The following is a 21,017-nucleotide window of genomic DNA, read 5'->3' as shown; positions in this document are numbered from 1 at the left end:
ATAATAATATAGAAATTTATTTAGCCATCATTTTACAGAAAATAATTATTTATATATTATCAGAATGAGAACTTACTGATTTAGTAATAATGAAAGTATCCTAGTCCCCCAAGCATTCAAATTTGCAACCGGAAGTCTAAGAGGAGTCAGTTCAGTTCAGTCTCTCAGTCATGTCTGACTCTTTGAGACCCCATTGACTACAGCACGCCAGGCCTCCCTGTTCATCACCAACTCCCGGAGCCTACTCAAACTCGTCCATCGAGTCGGTGATGCCATCCAACCATCTCATCCTCTGTCGTCCCCTTCTCCTCCTGCCTTCAATCTTTCCCAGCATCGGGGTCTTTCCCAATGAGTCAATGAGTCTAAGAGGAGGTGCTGCCTAAAACCAAGACATAGATGTAAGAGACTGAGCATTATATCCTCTTTGAAAATGCCAGACATTAGCAGAACCGATGCTGCTTTTTGTCAAACTTATTTGATGAGGAAGGCCTAGTCACGGAAACCTAATTCAGACAAAAAAAGATGTTCCAGGGAGGTGTCCATTTTATTAGTAACTGGGCAAAAACCCATGATGAATAGGTTAGATTTACAGTTATAGGAGAGCTGACCCATTACAGAAAAAACCCAAACCACCAATCCAAAGTGTTTTTGGTGACTTACTGAGCCAGGGAGAAATCTGTCAACTATAAAAGTACAAAGAAAGCGGGAAAATTTTAGTGAAATAGAGATGATAAATTAAAAAGAAAATGGATATTTTAGTCAGAGGAGCCTGCTGTGCTGTAGTCCATGGGGTCACAAAAAGTCAGACACAACTTAGTAACTGAACAACAAATACCTAATAATAACAATAGTTTTTGTTGCATTAATGACATCTTTATCATATAATTTAAGCTTGAAAATGTGCCTGAAAAGCATAACATTATTATTATTATCATTATTAACACTTTACAGAGGAAGAAATTGAGCATAGATGAATGAAATAACTTAGTCCAAGTCACATAGCCAAAATGTGGTAAATGGATTTATGAACAATCTAAGTCTGAACCAATGAGCTTGGTCTCTGTGCTGCATTGTCTGGTAATGGTTAGCACGTCCTAGTCTAGGGATGACCACAGCACATCATTATCATATGCTCTAACACAACGTACAGACCGTAATATGAGAAAATGCGCCAGTAACTCCCTCACTGAGGAATTCCTGCCTCATACAGATCTGCCGTGAAAAATCTCCATCTGTGCCTTTGTACTTTCTGGTGTTCCTTCTGTAGTCTCTTGGAAACAGAAGCAGAATTTTCTATGAATATTGAATTTCTACCTCTTGCTGCTTCAGACGTACTGCTTTTTGTCAATAAATCTGCTGCCTTTCTTTCTTCTAATGTGTTACAAGATTCTTCAAACCAGTTCTTCTAGTTTCATTTGTTAACACTGTATTGGTAGTATTCAGAGGGTGAGCAAGGGGCATTTTGCTTTCATGGGTGACAGAGATTCTGTTTCCTGTGATCCAAGTAATAGGGGATAGAGTCAAACTACCAAGGAGAGGAAGAGATTGTGAAAGTAATGCAATGCCTAAGGCAGATAACTGAAGGGGAAGGGAGAGTTGAGGAAATTGTTGATACTAATAAAAACAAATCATTTAAAATGATTATCCTTAATTTGTTTCATCTCAATCTCACAACTGTCGTAAAATTACCTAGTCTTTGCCCAGTCATAGCTGGTGTTTTCTCTGGTCACTATGTTCAGTTCAGTTCAGTTCAGTCGCTCAGTCGTGTCCGACTCTTTGCAACCCCATGAATCGCAGCACTCCAGGCCTCCCTGTCCATCACCAACTCCTGGACTTTACTCAAACTCATGTCCATCGAGTCAGTGATGCCATCCAGCCATCTCATCCTCTGTCATCCCCTACTCCTCCTGCCCCCAATCCCTCCCAGCATCAGAGTCTTTTCCAGTGAGTCAACTCTTCACATGAGGTGGCCAAAGTACTGGAGTTTCAGCTTCAGCATCATTCCTTCCAAAGAAATCCCAGGGCTGATCTCCTTCAGAATGGACTGGTTGGATCTCCTTGCAGTCCAAGGGACTCTCAAGAATCTTCTCCAACACCACAGTTCAAAAGCATCAATTCGTTGGCACTCAGCTTTCTTCACAGTCCAACTCTCGCATCCATACATGACCACTGGAAAAACCCTAGCCTTGACTAGAGGATGCTGTGAAAGTGCTGCACTCAATATGCCAGCAAATTTGGAAAACTCAGCAGTGGCCACAGGACTGGAAAAGGTCAGTTTTCATTCCAATCCCAAAGAAAGGCAATGCCAAAGAATGCTCAAACTACTGCACAATTGCACTCATCTCACATGCTAGTAAAGTAATGCTCAAAATTCTCCAAGCCAGGCTTCAGCAATACGTGAACCGTGAAATTCCAGATGTTCAAGCTGGTTTTAGAAAAGGCAGAGGAACCAGAGATCAAATTGCCAACATCCGCTGGATCATAGAAAAAGCAAGAAAGTTCCAGAAAAACATCTATTTCTGCTTTATTGACTATGCCAAAGTCAAAGTGACTGTGTGGATCACAATAAACTGTGGAAAATTCTGAAAGAGATGGGAATAGCAGACCACCTGAGCTGCCTCTTGAGAAACCTGTATGCAGGTCAGGAAGCAACAGTTAGAACTGGACATGAAATAACAGACTGGTTCCAAATAGGAAAAGGAGTATGTCAAGGCTGTATATTGTCTCCCTGCTTATTTAACTTATATGCCGAGTACATCATGAGAAACGCTGGACTGGAAGAAATACAAGCTGGAATCAAGATTGCCGGGAGAAATATCAATAACCTCAGATATGCAGATGACACCACCCTTATGGCAGAAAGTGAAGAGGAACTCAAAAGCCTCTTGGTGAAAGTGAAAGTGGAGAGTGAAAAAGTTGGCTTAAAGCTCAACATTCAGAAAACGAAGATCATGGCATCTGGTCCCATCACTTCATGGGAAATAGGTGGGGAAACAGTGGAAACAATGTCAGACTTTACTTTTTTGGGCTCCAAAATCACTATAGATGGTGACTGCAGCCATGAAATTAAAAGATGCTTACTCCTTGGAATAAAAGTTATGACCAACCTAGATAGCATATTCAAAAACAGAGATATTACTTTGCCAACAAAGGTTTGTCTAGTCAAGGCTAGTCAAGGACACTATGTTATTAAAATACTTAAATTATTCAAAGCAAATGCAGAGATAAAAGACTGTGATTCTGTAGGAGAAAATGTTTTTAAAAGTAGGAAACTTGAGAGGTTGCTGCTGAGATGAGTTATAACCCCTCATACAATGACTTTCTATAATATTTTCATGTTCATTTTTACGGAATTTGCTAAAAATATAAAGGTTCTGTTGCTATAAGGAGTAGAAGACTTAAATATTTTGCTAAAAATTGTTACATAAGTTTAATTTAAGTTCAGAGTGATTTTGTTGGATCGGATATACTTGTTGCTGCTGCTGCTGCTAAGTCGCTTCAGTCGTGTTCGACTCTGCAGCCCCATAGACGGCAGCCCAGCAAGCTCCCCCATCCCTGGGATTCTCCAGGCAAGAACACTGGAAGGGGTTTGAATATACTTAATACTGTGTAAATAATCAATACAGGAAATGATTGCTTTTAGTATAAGATATTATAATTCACCCTACAGAAGATTAATGATAAAGTCAATGACTTTTGCCCTCAATTGCTAGTGAAAATGCTGGAAAATAATTCACATGCAAGATATCCATCAACTGGGAGTCGATTCAAAAGCTTTCAATTTTTATACAAATGGATTTTTCAGATGACAGTTGTCTCTTCACATTGCTGTAGGAAGGCACTTGTCTTGTAGGGGAGAGAATATTTTGTTTAGTGGTCTGTCTCCTTTCTCCCATTCTCCTCCTGGACATCTGTGCCTGAGGGTGCTTGGAGCTCACAAGCTGTATTTGTATATGTCTTCTTCATTTTGAATTGAATTTCATAATTTATACATCTATGTACCCATTTGTACATTATTTACATAGACACAAATCTATGTATTTATGTTTATGTATATTTTCTTCTTAAAAGTCTAGGTTACTTCTGTCTTTCCTAGAAAATGAACTTGTAGGTGGTGGAGATGATGATGCAGTTCTCTTTGGATGTTATAGGTATTAGCTCCCAGAGAAACTGTGCAGGGTATGCATTTGTAACCGCTCATAAAGTCTTTACTGCATCTGATCAGTTCCATCTTGGTGTGGGAGCAAAGATTTTCAAATCTCCATGTGTCCTCAAGGTGTCTGAAAGTGAAAGTCGCTCAGTAGTGTCTGACTGTTGCGATCCCATGGCCTGTAGCCTGTCAGGCTCCTCTGTCCATTGAGTTCTCCAGGCAAGAATACTGAAGTGGGTAGCTGTTTCTCTCTCCAAGGGATCTTCGCAACCCAGGGATTGAACGCAGGTCTCCCACACTGTAGGTGGATTTTTGACCATCTAAGCCCAACCGTGTCTGGGTCCCTACTAAAGCTCTTCCGTCATGGCTTAGAAGTGTCTCCAGCTCCTCAAAGTGTCTCGTTGACGAGTCAGTGGATGGGACAGTGCTTGAGAATGACTTGTTCTACAACCCCTTCTCCTGGCCCTTGTGATGGAAATTTTGGGTCTTGCTCTCCTTCCTGTTTGGGAGACTTTTAAACCCTCTAATTCAATTATCTTCTCCCCTTCTCTTATGCCTGGTCTTGGTCCTGAAAGGGGAAAAACACAGGTGGTTGATTTCTTTAATTTTTTTCCCCCTCCATAGAAATAGGCTGGGAAAGGAAAACTGTCCTTGAGATAAAAACTAGGGAAAAGAGGAAAAATGAAATTCACTGAGGGCAACCAGATTGATCTTTTATGAAATCACCTACCACACCTATATTAGAATTTTATATAACCTACAACAAAAATATCTAGATATAACTGTAGAAAGTACACAGCTAATAATTATGTAATTTAATTTTGATAATTCAGAAGAAACATCAAAATTTTATAGTACCTCACTTATTTTAAAATGTTAAACGTCATAAAGATTGGGTTGAAGGTAAACTGACCTTATTGTCATGAAACAATGCATAAGTTTATTTTGAATATCAGTGAGCTTTTAAAATAAATTATATACTTTTCTTTGTAAGATGAAGTTCTTAGAAATATTACTTTGAGTTTCAGGTTTAGTTCTATACTAACTAGTTTTTTTTTTTTTACTACAGTATTTTCCACTTTATATGAAGTGATATAAGTGCATAGAAATGATAACATAAGTAAAATGACACTTGACGTCTCTGTTCAGCGTCATCTTATTTTCTTCTCTATAGACATACCTCACTGATGACATTCAATAATTCCCCAACAGTAAAATATTATATATCATATCTGTGAATTCTGTTTTAATGCAATGAACCTACTAAGGATAAATGATGTTTAGAAGACTAACAAAATACCTTCCATTGATAGAACTAAACTTAAGTTTATGGACAGTAGAATATTAAAATATCAAAGTGAAAGTTTACCTAGACAAATATCTTCACAGAGGTGAGAGAATTTGAGGTCTAGAAATCTTGTCAACCTTTTATTCATCACTGCTGAGTATTCGTGTATGTATACATATGCACACACATTCATGTACATACATATTCTAAATTACATATTCTAGGGACTTCCCTGGTGATCTAGTGGTTAAGACTTTGCCTTTCAATGAAGGGGGTAGGGGTTCAATCCTTCGTCAGGAAGGTAAGATCCCATATGCCTCATGGTCAAAAAACCAAAACATAAAAACAACAGAAGCAATATTATAATGAATTCAATAAAATCTTTAAAAAATGGTCCACATCAAAAGAAATTACACATTCTAAATACATATGTATATATTCCAGATCAATATAATGTAACCTTTTTAGTAATTTTATGTACTCATTTATTTTTGTCTGCTGGGTCTTGGTTGTTGTGCTGGCTATTCTCTGGTGGAGAGTGGGAGTGACTCTCGAGTGGCACTATGTGGGCTTCTCGTCGTGGTGGCACAGGCTCTAGGGGTCACGGGCTTCAGCAGTTGTGCTATGTGAACTCAGTAATTGTGGCGCCAGGGCTGCAGAGCACAGGTTCCATAGTTGTGGTACATGGACTTAGTCGCTCTGGGTCATGTGGGAGCTTCCCGGACTAGGGATTGAACTGGAGTCTTCTGCATTGGCAGACAGATTCTTTACCCCTGAGCAACCAGGGAAGCCCTGATATGGTCTTTTTGAAAAGAGTTCAGTTATTTTGTTAATGATAAATGTTTAAATGCTCAATGATTTTGGAGGACTTTTGTTATTAAAATTTATTCCATTGAAATGACAGCTTGAAATGTAAAAATCCTATGCAAATTTATAATTCTCTCATTTGCATTTGACTAGGGCTTGGAGAAGGACCATATATGCTGGCAAGTTATGGGCAGACTGGCCTTATTCTGGGAGCCAATATAACCAGTGGAAGCATTTTCTCCTTGCCAAGAAGTAGTATTCATGGCAGTTTATTTTTTAATTTTATGATCACTCCAGGCCTTTTCAAAGAGAAGGCATCATGTAAGTAGAATTTGCAACTGAAAATAAGGATGTAGTTTACCATTGACCCTTTTCATTTATTCATGCAGTAAATATTAATTGGGGAATTTAATATGTTTATGACATCTTTGTAGGTGCTCTAAACCTTTTGAAATAAAATAAGACACTGGCACACGAACCAGCTCTCTCTTTTGTGTATAAAATCATTTCTTTGTTTATCTATTGGCATATATATAGATGCAATTAGAATTGTAATTGTTTGGTTGGGTTTTTGGCCCTTGGTAAAGCACAGCTTCAGTTTTCATTCTATTGGTCACAGGATTTAATTTGAAACTTTTGACTATTTTTAAAATAGTCTGCTGATAATTAACATGTGAAAGGTTTTAATGCCAGATTAAAGAAAAAAGTCATAATTTAATATCAAGGAAGTTAAATTAAGAGCATAAATCAAAGTCTAGACAGTCATTGAGACAGACTGTTATCCTTATGTGGCCTTGTCTGTCTTGGTACCTGGGTCCACATTTACTGGCTTGCCCCTGTAGATTTACACTGGTTGTATCCACTTGGCATCTATTCTAACTGATGATCTGTGTCTCTTTCTGATGCGTGATGTTCAGGGTACATTGTTACTATTCTAACCCTGCTTAGAACCATGCATGGTGTGTTCTATAAACATACGAAATATTTATTGAATGAATGAATCTGACCTAACTTTTACTAATTTAGAGAACTCTCCTGATTTTCCAGTTAAAATAAATTACTCTATTCTTGTAAAAAGAGCTCCTTTATTTCTTTTAATCTATGAAAACACCTATCACAGTCTAAGTTTTCATGTATGCATTATATATTTTTTCTTTTATAATTTTTAAATTCTTCTTTTATATTCCAGTGCTCAATAGAAGGGTTTGTATATTTTAGGACACAATGAATGCTTTTTGAATCATTTATTGGACTTGAGAGAGCTCTTTATTGTGTAACTTAAAATAATTAATGTTTTTAATAGAAAAATCCTTAGGTCAAATTAAGTAAGACCTAAAGAAATTAATGCCTAAGAAATTAAATCTAAGAGCTCAATTAAACCAATTAACCATGGGTTTTACAGATATAGGGGAAACTTTTAAAGCACATAACAAAAAAGCATGACACTGCTCAAATGCTTTGTAGTTGTTCATTAGCTTTTTGATCATCTCTAGGGAAATAAGACAATAAGGTTGAGCAAACAGTCATTTCTTAATGCAGTAAAATCACTTGAAAGAACATTTGCTCATTAAGAATTCAGTGATATTGAAATGCAGTGACATGTCTAAATTGATCTGTTTCTCTATTTCTTTTTCTTTTCTATCATCCAATTTAGCCATTTGTAGATTTTGTACATTTGAAAATGCTAAAGCTTGCAAGTGCAAATGTATGTCCAATTAATTATTCAACTATTTGTATAGAGTTGTACATTCTGGGGTCCTAGGTTGACATTTCTTTATTTTTTTTTCTTCCTCCACGAACATGATCAATTATTTTAAAACACAGAACTTGTGAAAGACTGATATTTTTAGAGCTGTCACTCTAATGCATTGCATGAAAATATAATTTTTTTTCCTTTAGAGATCTGTAATTCATTCCTAAAATCTTTGAGAATGGCATTAACTATTCATGACAGTTGCATGGTTCTGTTTTTGTCCACCTTATACATGAATTTTACAATGCCAGTGCTGATGATCCAGCTTCTCCAGAGAACTCGGGGAGTTGTCAAACAGACTGCTCTGTTTTCCAGCATTGGCACTCATTTCCTTGGAATCTGCCGAAAGGCCCAACTACTTTCTCTGTGTCCACGATGACGACACTCTTAGTTTGAAACTGTGGGAAGCGAATTCAGCCTTTCATCGGAGAGCTACATTTTTTCACCATCAGGACCTCTGGATTCCTGGGTACAGCGCTTTTGAGTTATACAGCAAGAAAGGCTTTTTCATCATATTGACAGATTCTAGTGCCAAAGCATCAAAATATGATGATTCTGAAGAATTTAAACACTTAAGTAGCTTCAGTGTGGAAGGTATGTGTCCTGAGATGTCCATATATTAAGTAGATAATTTAAGGAGTGACAGAAAATATATTAGATTTTTAACTTAAAAATTATTTTAATGTGTATAATTAGTTGTATGACCTTAATGAGTTTCTTGACCTCCCTATCCTTAAGTTTACACGTCTGTCTCATGGAAGAAATAATACCTACTTTATAGGGTTATTTTGTTACATAAGTTAATGTAATAAATTGTTTAGAATAGCCTTAAATGACATTATTTTTTAGGATTGCCTCAATTTTTACTTTCAGTACTGTCTGAGCTTTGGAAATAGAGCTTACCCATGTCTTCTTGTAGAGTTTTGTATCTACTTTTTCTTTCATAGAAGGCAACTTCTCACTTAGTCTGATTCTTTATGACAAAGATGATGTGTTTATCTCTTTGAATACTTCAAATACTTTGAATGCTTTGAATGTGTTCTTTGAATACTTTGGAGTCCAATTGTACTGACCTCTAGATTTTTCTGGTTCAGCAGAATCCCCGTCTTATTTCTAGAGATCCTTGCAGTTCTAAACTATTGAATTTTCTAAATTTCAGAGAGGAATCCTCACTGCCTCACCCAGTGGTTAAAAGTCATGCTTTATTTTCAAAACCTAAGAGCTCAATATTTGCCTTGAGTCTCCCAAATTTTTTCATTTTAATCAACTTTTCTAAGTCATTTCTAAGAAAGCCAATCATTTGCTTTTTTTGTTGTGGTTAAATTTCTATAAATTTGTTTGGATGTTAGAAAGTTCAAAGTGAAAGTGAAGTCGCTCAGTTGTGTCTGACTCTTTGTGACCCTGCACCAGGCTCCTCCATCTATGGGATTTTCTAGCCAGAGTACTGGAGTGGGTTGCCATTTCCTTCTCAAAGGAATCTTCCCGACCCAGGGATGGAACCCAGGTCTCCTGCATTGTAGACAGATGCTTTACCATCTGAGCCACCAGTGAAGTCCAAATTTAAACTGAGCTTCAAATTTTTTCAAGAAAGTTTCAAGAAACTTCAAACTGAGCTTCAAATTTTTGCCTATTGAATGGGGTTCCTGGTCTCATGAGAAAGAGTCACTGACATGTATATACAATATTCTGTAGAGTAAGTGTGATAGTTTTACTTGAGTTTAATTAAAAGTTGAATTTTGCGAGCCTCTATTTCCCCTCCATTACTCAAATCCACTCCATCATAACCAGACCCAGTGCCCTTACCTGAGCTTTGGACAACTGCAGTCAATGGCATCATCCGAATCTCAGAAACTCATCTTTGTGGGCTTCCCGAACTTAGGAGACACTCTGGTTTATTCTAGTCTTGGAACCAATCCTCTTTTATGATCCATGATTCTAGGAACCCAGGCTTAACTATTATTTTAATATTGAGATGCTTAAGTGCCTTCCAGAAAGCCTCATTTTCCTTCTCATACCTTGGAATTAAATTCCATATCTTAAGTCCAAGTAACATAACCTGTGTTCCTGAACTTTCTGCCTTACAGAGCTCTCTTCTTCAGAGATAATCTTGGACTGCTGCAGAAGGACTGCTCTGTGACAGGGGAAGGGGAAAGTATTAGCTGAGTTTGCAGGAGAAAAAGCTTCCATTAAGGGAAGTTTTGTAACTACGAGCATGTATTATTCAAATCAATTCATTCATTTATGTCATCAGATAATACCATGTGCAATGAGTTAAATTCTATGAGAAGAACAAAGATGGAGTGTTCTCCTTAAGCTTCATGTCAGGCAATATGTCTTTGGTCTTGCCATTTTCCTAATTGAATTTGGCATGTCACTTGGCTCCTGTTAGCCTCAATTCCCTCATTTATAAAATGGAGATAATATTCACAAAACAGGGTCGTTGCAAGGATAAAATAGAATAATGGACAAAAAGCTATTTTACAAAAACTTAAATTCTAAACAAGTGTGTGCTATTATGATATGTAGATCACTGAACACCAGCAAAACATAAATAAAGGAAGGTGATTTAGAATTGTCCTTAGTCTCCTCCTACCTCTTGCTTTTTTAAATATTTGGAAGAAGAACTAAGATTTTGATGTTCGACCTGAGCATGAAATGCTTTGATCACCAAGCAGTTACGCCGTTTCCTCCCCCCGCCCCCAACCTCTGCCGCCCCGTCTTTTCAATCAAAAAAGTTTCAAACCCTAAAGGGTTTACTGTTATAAATCACTGCATTCCAAGCTGCCCATTAAAAATATACACAATCTGAACTTCATTTTTTCCCCAGAAATCCAGGCAGCAGTGCCCTACAGGAGGATGTGTGAATGGAAATACGAACCTTGTGCCACTCCCTGTTTTAAAACCTGCAGTGACCCTGAAGCTCTCGCGTGTAAATTTCTTCCACCGTAAGTCACGTTTAACCACTAATGAACAGATTCTAGCATTAGCAGATTCTGTTCCCAGTGATTATTTTTTTAGCTAAAAAAAATTCTCAAGAATAATTTATTCTAGTTACTCATTCATGAATTTGTTTCGTTTTATTCAAGCAGTAGTTATTGAGAGTCTGCTCTATGCCAGCAATTCTTGTAGCTGCTGGGATACAGTATTGAACAAAGTACTTACCTTTCTTTAGCTTAAACATTTTGCTGCACTGAGGCAAAGAATAAAAAATTAAAATGTACATATATAATGTGAACTTTTGTTTAGATGGATTTATAATGGACAAAAATAAAGGAAGGAAAAGGGAGCATAAAACAGATATGCGTGTTTGCTCATTAATATAGGGTGGTCAGGGAAGAACAGGTTGACAAGGCAAGGTCTAGTAAGAGATGTGAAGGAAGTGAGGGAACTAGCCATGTGGGTGTCTGGGGAAAAACCCTTTCAACCTGAGAGAAGTATAAAGGTCCAGTGTGGGAATACGTCTGGTGTGTTTGAGGATGAGCACGGAGGCTAGTTAATTGGGGCAAAGTGAACAAAACTGAGAGACATAGGAGAAGAAACCAGAAAAAGTGGCTGGAAGTCACACAGGGCCTTGTAGCCTGTCGTGAGGACTTTGTCTTTTTCTCTGAGTAATGCCTGGTGTACTTCGGGGCAGAGGAGTGGCCTTGGTCCTTTCCCAGGCTTACACTGGCCCTTGCGCTGGCTTCGGGGGAGGGGAAGAACGAGGGCAGAAGTGGGCAGTGACACAGAGAGGACATGAAGGGAATGTCACTGGGTGGCAGCCCTGGAGCTTACGGGGGAGTGAACAGATTCTGCCTGCATTTTGAAGTTAAGGCCATAGGGATGCTGAGAGATTTAACATCAATTATGAGAGAAAGAGGCTCCCTCAGTGGCTCAGTGGTTAAGAATCCACTTGCAGTACAGGAGGCATGGGTTTGATCCCTGGGTTGGGACGATCCCCTGGAGGAGGGCATGGAAATGCACTCCAGTATTCTTGCCTGAAGAATCCCATGGACAGAGGAGCCTGGTGGGCTACAGTATATAGGGTCGTGAAGATTCGGACACGACTGAAGTGACTGAGCACGCACGCATGCACACGAGAGAAAGAGGAGGTAAGGGCTCCAGGTCAGGTCTCGGCATTTCATTGATTTCAGAATCATATGAAATTGCCATTTTTGTGGTCAAATCTGCTCAAATATCAACAAACTCAAATGATTCAATTTAATGGAAGGACTGAGTTGCCAGCTACTGAGATAAGGAAGATATTAGGAGGAGAGGTTTAGAGGAAAAGTCAGGAATTTGGTTTCAAGGATTTTAAACTTGAGACTGAAAATTATTCTTTGGATTTGGTAATCTGGAGAACAGGAAGAGGCAAAATGGAGATTGATAGTGTAACAGCTTTTTTTTTTTTTTTTAAAGCAGTTTTGTTGTAAAGGAGGACAGAGACATGCAGCAGTAGTAGGAGGGAATATTTTTAAATGAAACATATTCCATTAGTTATTTATGAGCTTCTGCTCTACAACTAATACTGGTACTACAGAAGGTTCTGGCATATGAATAAGTGAGATGCAGTCCCTATTTCAAAGAGCTCAAAGTCTTTAGGAGGAAGACAGGAACACCAACAGATAACTGACCGCACAGGGAAAAGAGGACCAGAGGGATACATGCCACAAGCGCAGCACACTGAAGTGTTTATGTATAACATGACGCTCACTGTGCTAAGTGCTACAAATGGGTAATCTCATTGTTCCCGTTGTCAGAAGAGAAAACAAACCAAGGCACGGGGAAGTTAAGCAGCTTGCCTCAGACCACACAGCTTTCAGGCAGCTGAGCCAGAGTTTGAACACCGACATCCTGTCGGGCAACATGTGCTACGGGAACAGAGGGAAGGAAATGATCACTTCAGTTCTGTCGCTCAGTCGTGTCCGACTCTTTGCAACCCCATGCGCTGCAGCACGCCAGGCCTCCCTGTCCATCACCAACTCCCGGAGTGTCCTCAAACTCATGTCCATTGAGTTGGTGATGCCATCCAACCATCTCGTCCTCTGTCGTCCCCTTCTCCTCCCACCTTCCATCTTTCCCAGCATCAAGATCTTTTCAAATGAGTCAGCTCTTCACATCAGGTGGCCAAAGCATTGGAGTTTCAGCTTCAACATCAGTCCTTCCAATGAACACCCAGGACTGGTCTCCTTTAGGATGGACTGGTTGGATCTCCTTGCAGTCCAAAGGACTCTCAAGAGTCTTCTCCAACACCACAGTTCAAAAGCATCATTCTTCGGTGCTCAGCTTTCTTCACAGTCCATCTCTCACATCCATACATGACCACAGGAAAAACCATAGCCTTGATTAGACGGACCTTTGTTGGCAAAGTAGTATCTCTGCTTTTTAATATGCTGTCTAGGTTACTTTTGTTTATTTTCTTAAAAATGAAAACAACCAGTTCTTTCTGAAAAGAAGCCGTCACCACTCACTTGGACCCTTCACATTCACAAACCTATTTCCTGTCTCCTCTGGGAGCCATCAGGAGGCCGGGAGATAACAGGGCCTTCATAGGGAGGAGGGCATGCTGGGGAGTGCTGGGGAGGAAGGGAGAAAGAGAGGCGGACAAGAGCAGCCTAGAACTGGGAAGGAAATGGAGCTATACTTGAAATGGCATTAGGCTAGTTTGTTTCCTGTGGCATACACAGTCTCCAGGGTGGTTGAACCCAGATCGTCAGTGCTTCCACTGTTTGGTCTGTAGATCCCCCGGAGTTTCTGTTTTGGTATGATTAGAGCGTGGAGCAGAGACTCAGGATGAAACTTCACCCCTGCCAAGCCAATTCTCATCTCTGTCTTCATCACTGTTTCCTTTCTATTGCTCCCCTTTTCCTGGCTGAGGCACCTCACTGTGGCTGCTCCTGGTCCTTGCTGTCCTGAGAGGAGGCTCAGGTACTGGGGTGGCATGTCAGCATTGCCCTGCACACCCCCTCCAAGTCCCCACCACCACGCTGGTTCTAGAGGATTTCAGTTTCTGGCACATAGCAAGTGTTGAAAATAAAAATATCTAGTGGAAATGAAAAGTTTCATAAAAGATGCCAACTAGCATGCCATAGAGCCCATATGTAAGTAGAGTTATTCCTATTACATAATATACCTATTATAAGAACTATTTTGCATCTGAGGCATATTTATCAGTCAGAAGTTGACTAAATTACCAGTTGTATGACAGAGTAAAGGGAACCCTGCTGTGTGCAACCATAAAGACATTTTAACGGAACAAGTTACTGGGTTTAGGAAGATATTTTTAAAAGAATAGCTGTGGTTTTGACTTGCATAAAGCAATTGCAAAATAATTGAGTTGCATAAAAAAGTGGTGTTTATTTAATTTGAGGATAGCCAGCTGTCCCTAATATTTTCAGTAATTTAGTAGCTTTTTCTTATGTGCTTGACAAAGTTTAGAGTAGGATAAGAATATCATATACTGGTTAAAGTTTGATTATTTAAGTTCATTTTATGAAATAAATAATTGGTCTCATAAGCTAAGCTGTAAGTATTTCTTAAAAAAATTTGTAAAGGAAGTATCCAAGAGGCAACCACGCAGTCTCCTGTTAAAAGAGAAGTTAGCTTTTCTTGGGTTCAATTTCCTTCCATGAACAAGTGCCCTCTGGTGGCAACATGTGCCCAGAGTATCAAGTTAGTTCATATCCACACTGAATTGGAAAGGGGTTGTGAGTGTTTGGGTCCAAACTTTTACTTTATAGTTAAGGCAATTGGAAATATTTTACAATTACTGAGAGATCTTCCTGGCTGTCCAGTGGTTAAAATTCCACTTTCAATGCAGAATGCGCCGGTTCAATCTCTGGTCAAGTAACTAAGATTCCATATGCTGCATAGCCAAAAAAAATTTATTTAAATAAGTAAAATATTAAAAATAGTATTATAGCCTGCTGGTGTATTTGAGAGGCAGACAAGCAAGCCTTTTAAAAACCGTAAGTATGTTAATTCTCTCTAGTATGTGTGAGTCTAAGAACTGGCTGTACTTGAAGGGTATATTTCTTTTGAATCAAAATAAATTGGACTCTGAGACCCAACTGAACGAAAAGGAAGATGTAGTCTCAGTCATCATCTTGGCTTCATTCCCTTAGAGCAGTAGCATTTCAGGATGGCCTCATCTGTTTTGGGCTGATGATGCCCAAATCCATTCTTCTTGAAATTTGGGATTCTTGAAAGTGCAATGTGCCACGTAAAAGACCAGATGTTTCGGAGCTTGAAATTCAATCTCCTTAGGCTCATATGCAACCACCCCCTCTCTGAGCACTGCTGCTATTTCAGACACAGGCCCTGAGGCTCTTGGGAGAACTGTAGCCTCTGCCATTCCCCTCCCTGTCCTCCAAGAGCAACCATGTCCCGACTCCATGTCTGCCACCCAGAGATTTCTAATTACTTTCCAATGACTTTAGGGCTTAATAATAGGCAGAGACAGCCACTGAACATTCTGATTTGGTTCTACCAACATCCTTATGAATATTCAAATAGCGTGTCTTATCTTCTTATATGTGAGGGAGTGTAGGAAAATAATGGTATGATGAACATAGAGTAAAATCACAATAAAGGATTCTTCTGCATTTCCAGTAATTTATAGAATGTGGCCTTGGTGTGTGCCAAATTTAAGTGTATGTTTTGAATGTTCTGTGTTCAAATTCTGCCTCAATCATGAATACTTCATTATCATCCACTAACTTTTGGTTTCATACAATGAGGTATGATGGAATAATAGCAAATGGAGCAATCCTTAGTGTTTGACAAGGCAAATAGAAGAATTTTAGGAAAACTGTATCTTAATTGCATATATTAAATGCCATATATTGTTATATTAAATTTTTTTCTTTAATTTTTTTCATGTGAAGGATTGAAGGATGCTTTCCCTACTGCCCTAAACATATGATCCTTGATGAAGTCACTCTCAAATGTGTTTATCCAGAAGACTGTAAGTATGAATCTTACTTAACTTATTCTGAAGTGTAAAATACATGAATATATTTATACAGTGGCAAGTAACTATAAAAACAGACATTTTAGACAAACAATAAACCTTCATAAGATTCTCCTTCATTGTCTTTTTCAAAGTGGGTTTTAGTTTTTTGGTTCTGAGTTACTTTTCAGTTCGGTTTGGTTCAGTCGCTCAGTCGTGTCCGACTCTTTGCGACCCCATGAATCACAGCACGCCAGGCCTCCCTGTCCATCACCAACTCCCAGAGTTCACTCAAACTCATGTCCATCGAGTTAGTGATGCCATCCAGCCATCTCATCCTCTGTCGTCCCTTTCTCCTCCTGCCCCCAATCCCTCCTAGCATCAGAGTGTTTTCCAATGAGTCAACTCTTTGCATGAGGTAGCCAAAGTATTGGAGTTTCAGCTTTAGCATCAGTTCTTCCAATGAACACCCAGGACTGATCTCCTTTAGGATGGACTGGTTGGACTTCCTTGCAGTCCAAGGGACTCTCAAGGGTCTTCTCCAACATTAAAACTATGCAAATTTTTCTTCTTACTTTCCTCTTGCATCCTCTCTCCCAAAACATTTTCCTTATATGAACATTCTTATATGAACTGTCTGGGTCTCACTTTAAGCAAAACAGATTAAAGAAGAGTATCTTTGTTTCTTTGTAGGCATACCTCTGATTCCCACAGAACCAGCATTAATTTCACCAGGTAAGCCATCTCTACCCATGTTTATAAGTCTTGTAATTTTAGACATTAAACTTAGCATTATGTAATTTGGATCTTGGCACACTTAAACAGCTGCTGGGGTTAGTTCTACCCAACCCACTGGGGAGCCCAGCAGTCACTTGTGTTTCACTAAGGAACTGTTTACTGGATCAACGAGCTGCATTTTCAGAATGGTTTCTGCATCTGGTCTGCCTCTGTCCCATTTCAGTTAGTATAGATAATGAGAATGCCCCTCGCATTTTTGCCTAGAATTTGTTGTTGTTCAGCCTCTCAGTCATGTCCAACTCTTTGTGACCCCATGGACTGCAACCCACCAGGTTTCCCTGTCCTTCACCATCTCCCGGAGTTTGCTCAAACTCATGTCCATTGAGTTGGTGATGCCATCCAACCATCTCATCCTCTGTCGCCCTCTTCTCCTGCCTTCAGTCTTGCCCAGCATCAGGGTCTTTTCCAGTGAGTGAGTTCTTCGCATCAGGTGGCCAAAATGTTGGAGCTTCAGCTTCAGCATCAGTCCTTCCAATGAATATTCAGGGTTGATTTCCTTTAGGATGGACTGGTTTGATCTCCAAGGGACTCTCAAGGGTCTTCTCCAATACCACACTGCAAAAGCATCAATTTTTCGGCACTCAGCCTTCTATATGGTCCAACTCTCACATCCATCCATGACTACTGGAAAAACCATAGCTTTGACTAAATGGACCTTGTCAGCAAAGTGATAACTCTGCTTTTGAGTATGCTGTCTAGGTTTGTCATAGCTTTTCTTCCAAGGAGCAAGTGTCTTTTAATTTTATGGCTGCACTCACCATCTGCAGTGACTTTGGAGCCCAGGAAAATAAAATCTGCCAACTTCCCATGTTTCTCCATCTATTTGCCATGAAGTGATGGGACCAGATGCCATGATCTTCATTTTTTGAGTGTTAAAATTTAGGCCAGCTTTTTCACACTCCTCTTTCACCTTCATCAAGAGGCTCTTTAGTTCCCCCTCGCTTTCCTCCATTAAAGTAGTATCACCTGCATATCTAAGGTTGTTGATTTTTCTCCTGGAAATCTTGATTCCAGCTTATGATTCATCCACCCCAGCGTTTCTCATGCTGTACTCTGCATATAAGTTAAATAAGCAGGGTGACAGTGTACAGGCTTGATGTGCTCCTTTCCCAGTTGTGAACCAGTCGGTTGTTCCACACATGCTAAGCTGCTTCAGTTGTGTTTGACTCTTTGTGACCCTATGGACTATAGCCCACTAGGCTTCTGTCCATGGGACTACCCAGGGAAGAATACTGGAGTGAGTTGCCATTTTCTCCTCCAGGTGATCTTCCTGACCCAGGGATTAAACCCTCATCTCTTACGTCTCCTGCACTGGTGGGCAGGTTCTTTACCACTAGCGCCACCTGGGAAGCCCATCATTTCCAACTATTGCTTCTTGACCTGCATACAGGTTTCTCAGGAGGCAGGTAGGGTGGTCTCTTATTCCCACGTCTCTAAGAATTTTCCAGTTTGTTGTGATCCACACAGTCAAAAGCTTTAGCGTAGTCAGTGAAGCAGAAGTAGATATTGGCATAAATCCTCTTGGATGAGGCTGCTATTAGCCCTACCATAGAGACTGTGGACTCCAGGACTGAGCTGCGTTAGGCCAAGCAACTAAGGGGCCTCCCCCATCAGCAGAAAATTGGATTAAAGATTTACTGAGCATGGCCCTAACTACCAGAGGAAGACCCAGCTTTCTCCACAGCCAGTTCCTCCCATCAGGAAGCTTGCATAAGCCTCTCTTATTTTTATCCATCAGAGGGCAGACAGAAGAAGCAAGAACTATAATCCCATTTTAGTCTGTAAAAATGTCATATTCTGTAGAAGTTACATCTAATAAACCATGAACCCAGCTTTTAGGACCAAGCAATAGAAGTTTTTATTCTACTTTATGATAAGTTGTTAGAATATATTAAATAAGTTATTTATAAAATTTATTTAATTCTCTGATGTCATTGTGGTAGACTGAATAATGGCTGCCCAAAGATGTCCATGTCGTCATCTCCAGAATTTGTGAAAATAGGACCTTGCATGCTAAAGATGTGATGAAGTTAAGAATTTTGAGATGGGGAGTTTTCCTGAATTATCTGTGTGAGCCCAGTGTAATCACAAAGATCCTTATAAAAGAGAAGGAGGATGGTCAGAGTCAGAGGAGATAATGCATGTGAGAAGTCAAAATTAGCAGGGAAGGACAAAGGGAAAGGGGGAAAAAGGGAGAGAGAGAGACTGAGATTTGAAAATATTATTCTGTGGTTTTGAAGATGGAGGAAGGGGCCATGATGCATCAATATATTCATGCAATCCATAGTTGGAAAAGGAAGGAAACAAATTCTTCCACAGAGACTCTAGAAGGAATACAGCCATTGCTGATACCTTGATTTTAGGACTTCTGACTTCCAGAACCACAAAATAATAATTTGGTGATGTTTTAAACCACTAAACTTGTAATAATTTGTTTATAGCAGCCACAGGAAATTAATATGGTCATTTTAGATAGTATCAACAATGGATACTTCAATTACATCTAGACAAAATTTCAGCCCTTCATTTTTGCACAAGGAGTTCATCAAAGCTATATATTGTCACCCTGCTTATTTAACTTATATGCAGAGTACATCATGTGAAATACTGGACTGGATAAAGCGCAAGCTGGAATCAAGATTGCTGTGAGATTATCAATAATCTCAGATATTTGGATGACACCACCCTTATGGCAGAAAGCAAAGAGGAACTAAAGAACCTCTTGATGAAGGTGAAAGACGAGAGTGAAAAAGATGGCTTAAAACTCAACATTGAAAAAACAAGGATCATGGCATTTGGTCCCATCACTTCATGGCAATATATGGAGAAACGATGGAAACAGAGACAGACTTTATTTTCTTGGGCTCCAAAATCACTGCAGATGGTGACTGTGTGTGTGTGTGCTCAGTCGTGTCCAACTCTTTGCAACCCCATGGAATGTAGCCCATAAGCCTCCTCTGTCCATGGAATTTTCCAGGCGATAATTCTGGAATGGGTTGCCATTTCCTTCTCCAGGATGGTGAATGCAGCCATGAAGTTAAAAGATAGCTTTGGAAGTTGGTGATGGACAGGGAAGCCTGGCATTCGGCAGTCCATGGGGTAGCAAAGAGTCTGACACGACTGAGCGACTGAACTGAACTGCTCCTTGGAAGAAAAGCTATGACCAACCTAGACAGCATATTAAAAAGCAGAGACATTACTTTGCCAAGAAAGATTCATATAGTCAAAGCAATTATTTCTCCAGTAGTCATGTATGGATGTGAGAGTTGGGCCATTAAGAAGGCTGAGTGTGGCAGAATTGATGTTTTCAAACTGTGGTGTTGGAGAAGACTCTTGAGTGACTAAAAAACAACAGTCCTTCAGACTTTGAATATTTTGGAGACATCTTTATTACTAACGAAAAACTTTAGAAGGCATCTTACAAGTATGTTTCCGTTCAGTTCAGTCGCTCAGTCGTGTCCAACTCTTTGCAACCCCATGGCCTACTGCATGCCAGGCTTCCCTGTCCACCACCAACTCCCGAAGCTTGCTCAAACTCATGTCCATTGAGTTGGTGATGCCATCCAACCATCTCATCCTCTGTCGTCCCCTTCTCCTGCCGCCTTCAATCTTTCCCAGCATCAGGGTCTTTTCCAATGAGTCAGTTCTTTGCATCAGGTGGCCAAAGTTTTGGAGTTTCAGCTTCAGCATCAGTCCTTCCAATGAAGGTTCAAGACTGATTTCCTTTAGGATTGACTGGTGGGATCTCCTTGCAGTCCAGGGGACTCTCAAAAGCCTTTTCCAACACCACAGTTCAAAAGCATCAATTCTTTGGCGCTCAGCTTTCTTTATAGTCCAACTCTCACATCCATACCTGACTACTGGAAAAACCATAGCTTTGACTAGATGGACCTTTGTTGGCAAAGTAATGTCTCTGCTTTTGAATATGCTGTCTAGGTTGCTCATAGCTTTTCTTCCAAGGAACAAGCATCTTTTAATTTCATGGCTGCAGTTACCATCTGCAGTGATTTTGAAGCCCCCCTCAAATAAAGTCTCTTGTTGTTTCCATTGTTTCTCCATCTATTTGCCATGAAGTGTTCGGACCAGATGCCAAGATCTTCATTTTCTGAATGTTTACCCGTCATATTTTCCCTTTCAATGGACACCTTCTTTACCACATCCTCAACTGGGGTCTTGATTAGTCCATAGCATCATCTTTTCTGCTTGCAAGGAAAACATTTTAGAGATTCACCGGGAAATGAATCAACCTCGCTATGTGTTTTAAGAATTCAACAAAATTTGTAACTCCTGA

General features: G+C 39.6%; 1 protein-coding gene across 1 annotated transcript in view; it reads left to right on the top strand.

Moving 5' to 3' along the window:
* The window catches only part of OTOGL (otogelin like), a 198,463-nt gene that overhangs the window by 125,491 nt on the left and 51,955 nt on the right, over positions 1-21,017 (top strand). The window contains exons 32-36 of the mRNA XM_045165523.1: positions 6,399-6,566; positions 8,314-8,592; positions 10,826-10,943; positions 15,864-15,943; positions 16,622-16,663. Coding sequence (XP_045021458.1) covers positions 6,399-6,566; positions 8,314-8,592; positions 10,826-10,943; positions 15,864-15,943; positions 16,622-16,663 — 687 coding nt within the window. The remainder of the gene's footprint in view (positions 1-6,398; positions 6,567-8,313; positions 8,593-10,825; positions 10,944-15,863; positions 15,944-16,621; positions 16,664-21,017) is intronic.

This window comes from Bubalus bubalis, chromosome 4 (assembly GCF_019923935.1).
Source record: "Bubalus bubalis isolate 160015118507 breed Murrah chromosome 4, NDDB_SH_1, whole genome shotgun sequence".
Taxonomy (NCBI): domain Eukaryota; kingdom Metazoa; phylum Chordata; class Mammalia; order Artiodactyla; family Bovidae; genus Bubalus; species Bubalus bubalis.
The sequence above is the reverse complement of the archived record's forward strand: the minus strand, read 5'-3'. Positions and strand labels throughout refer to the sequence as shown.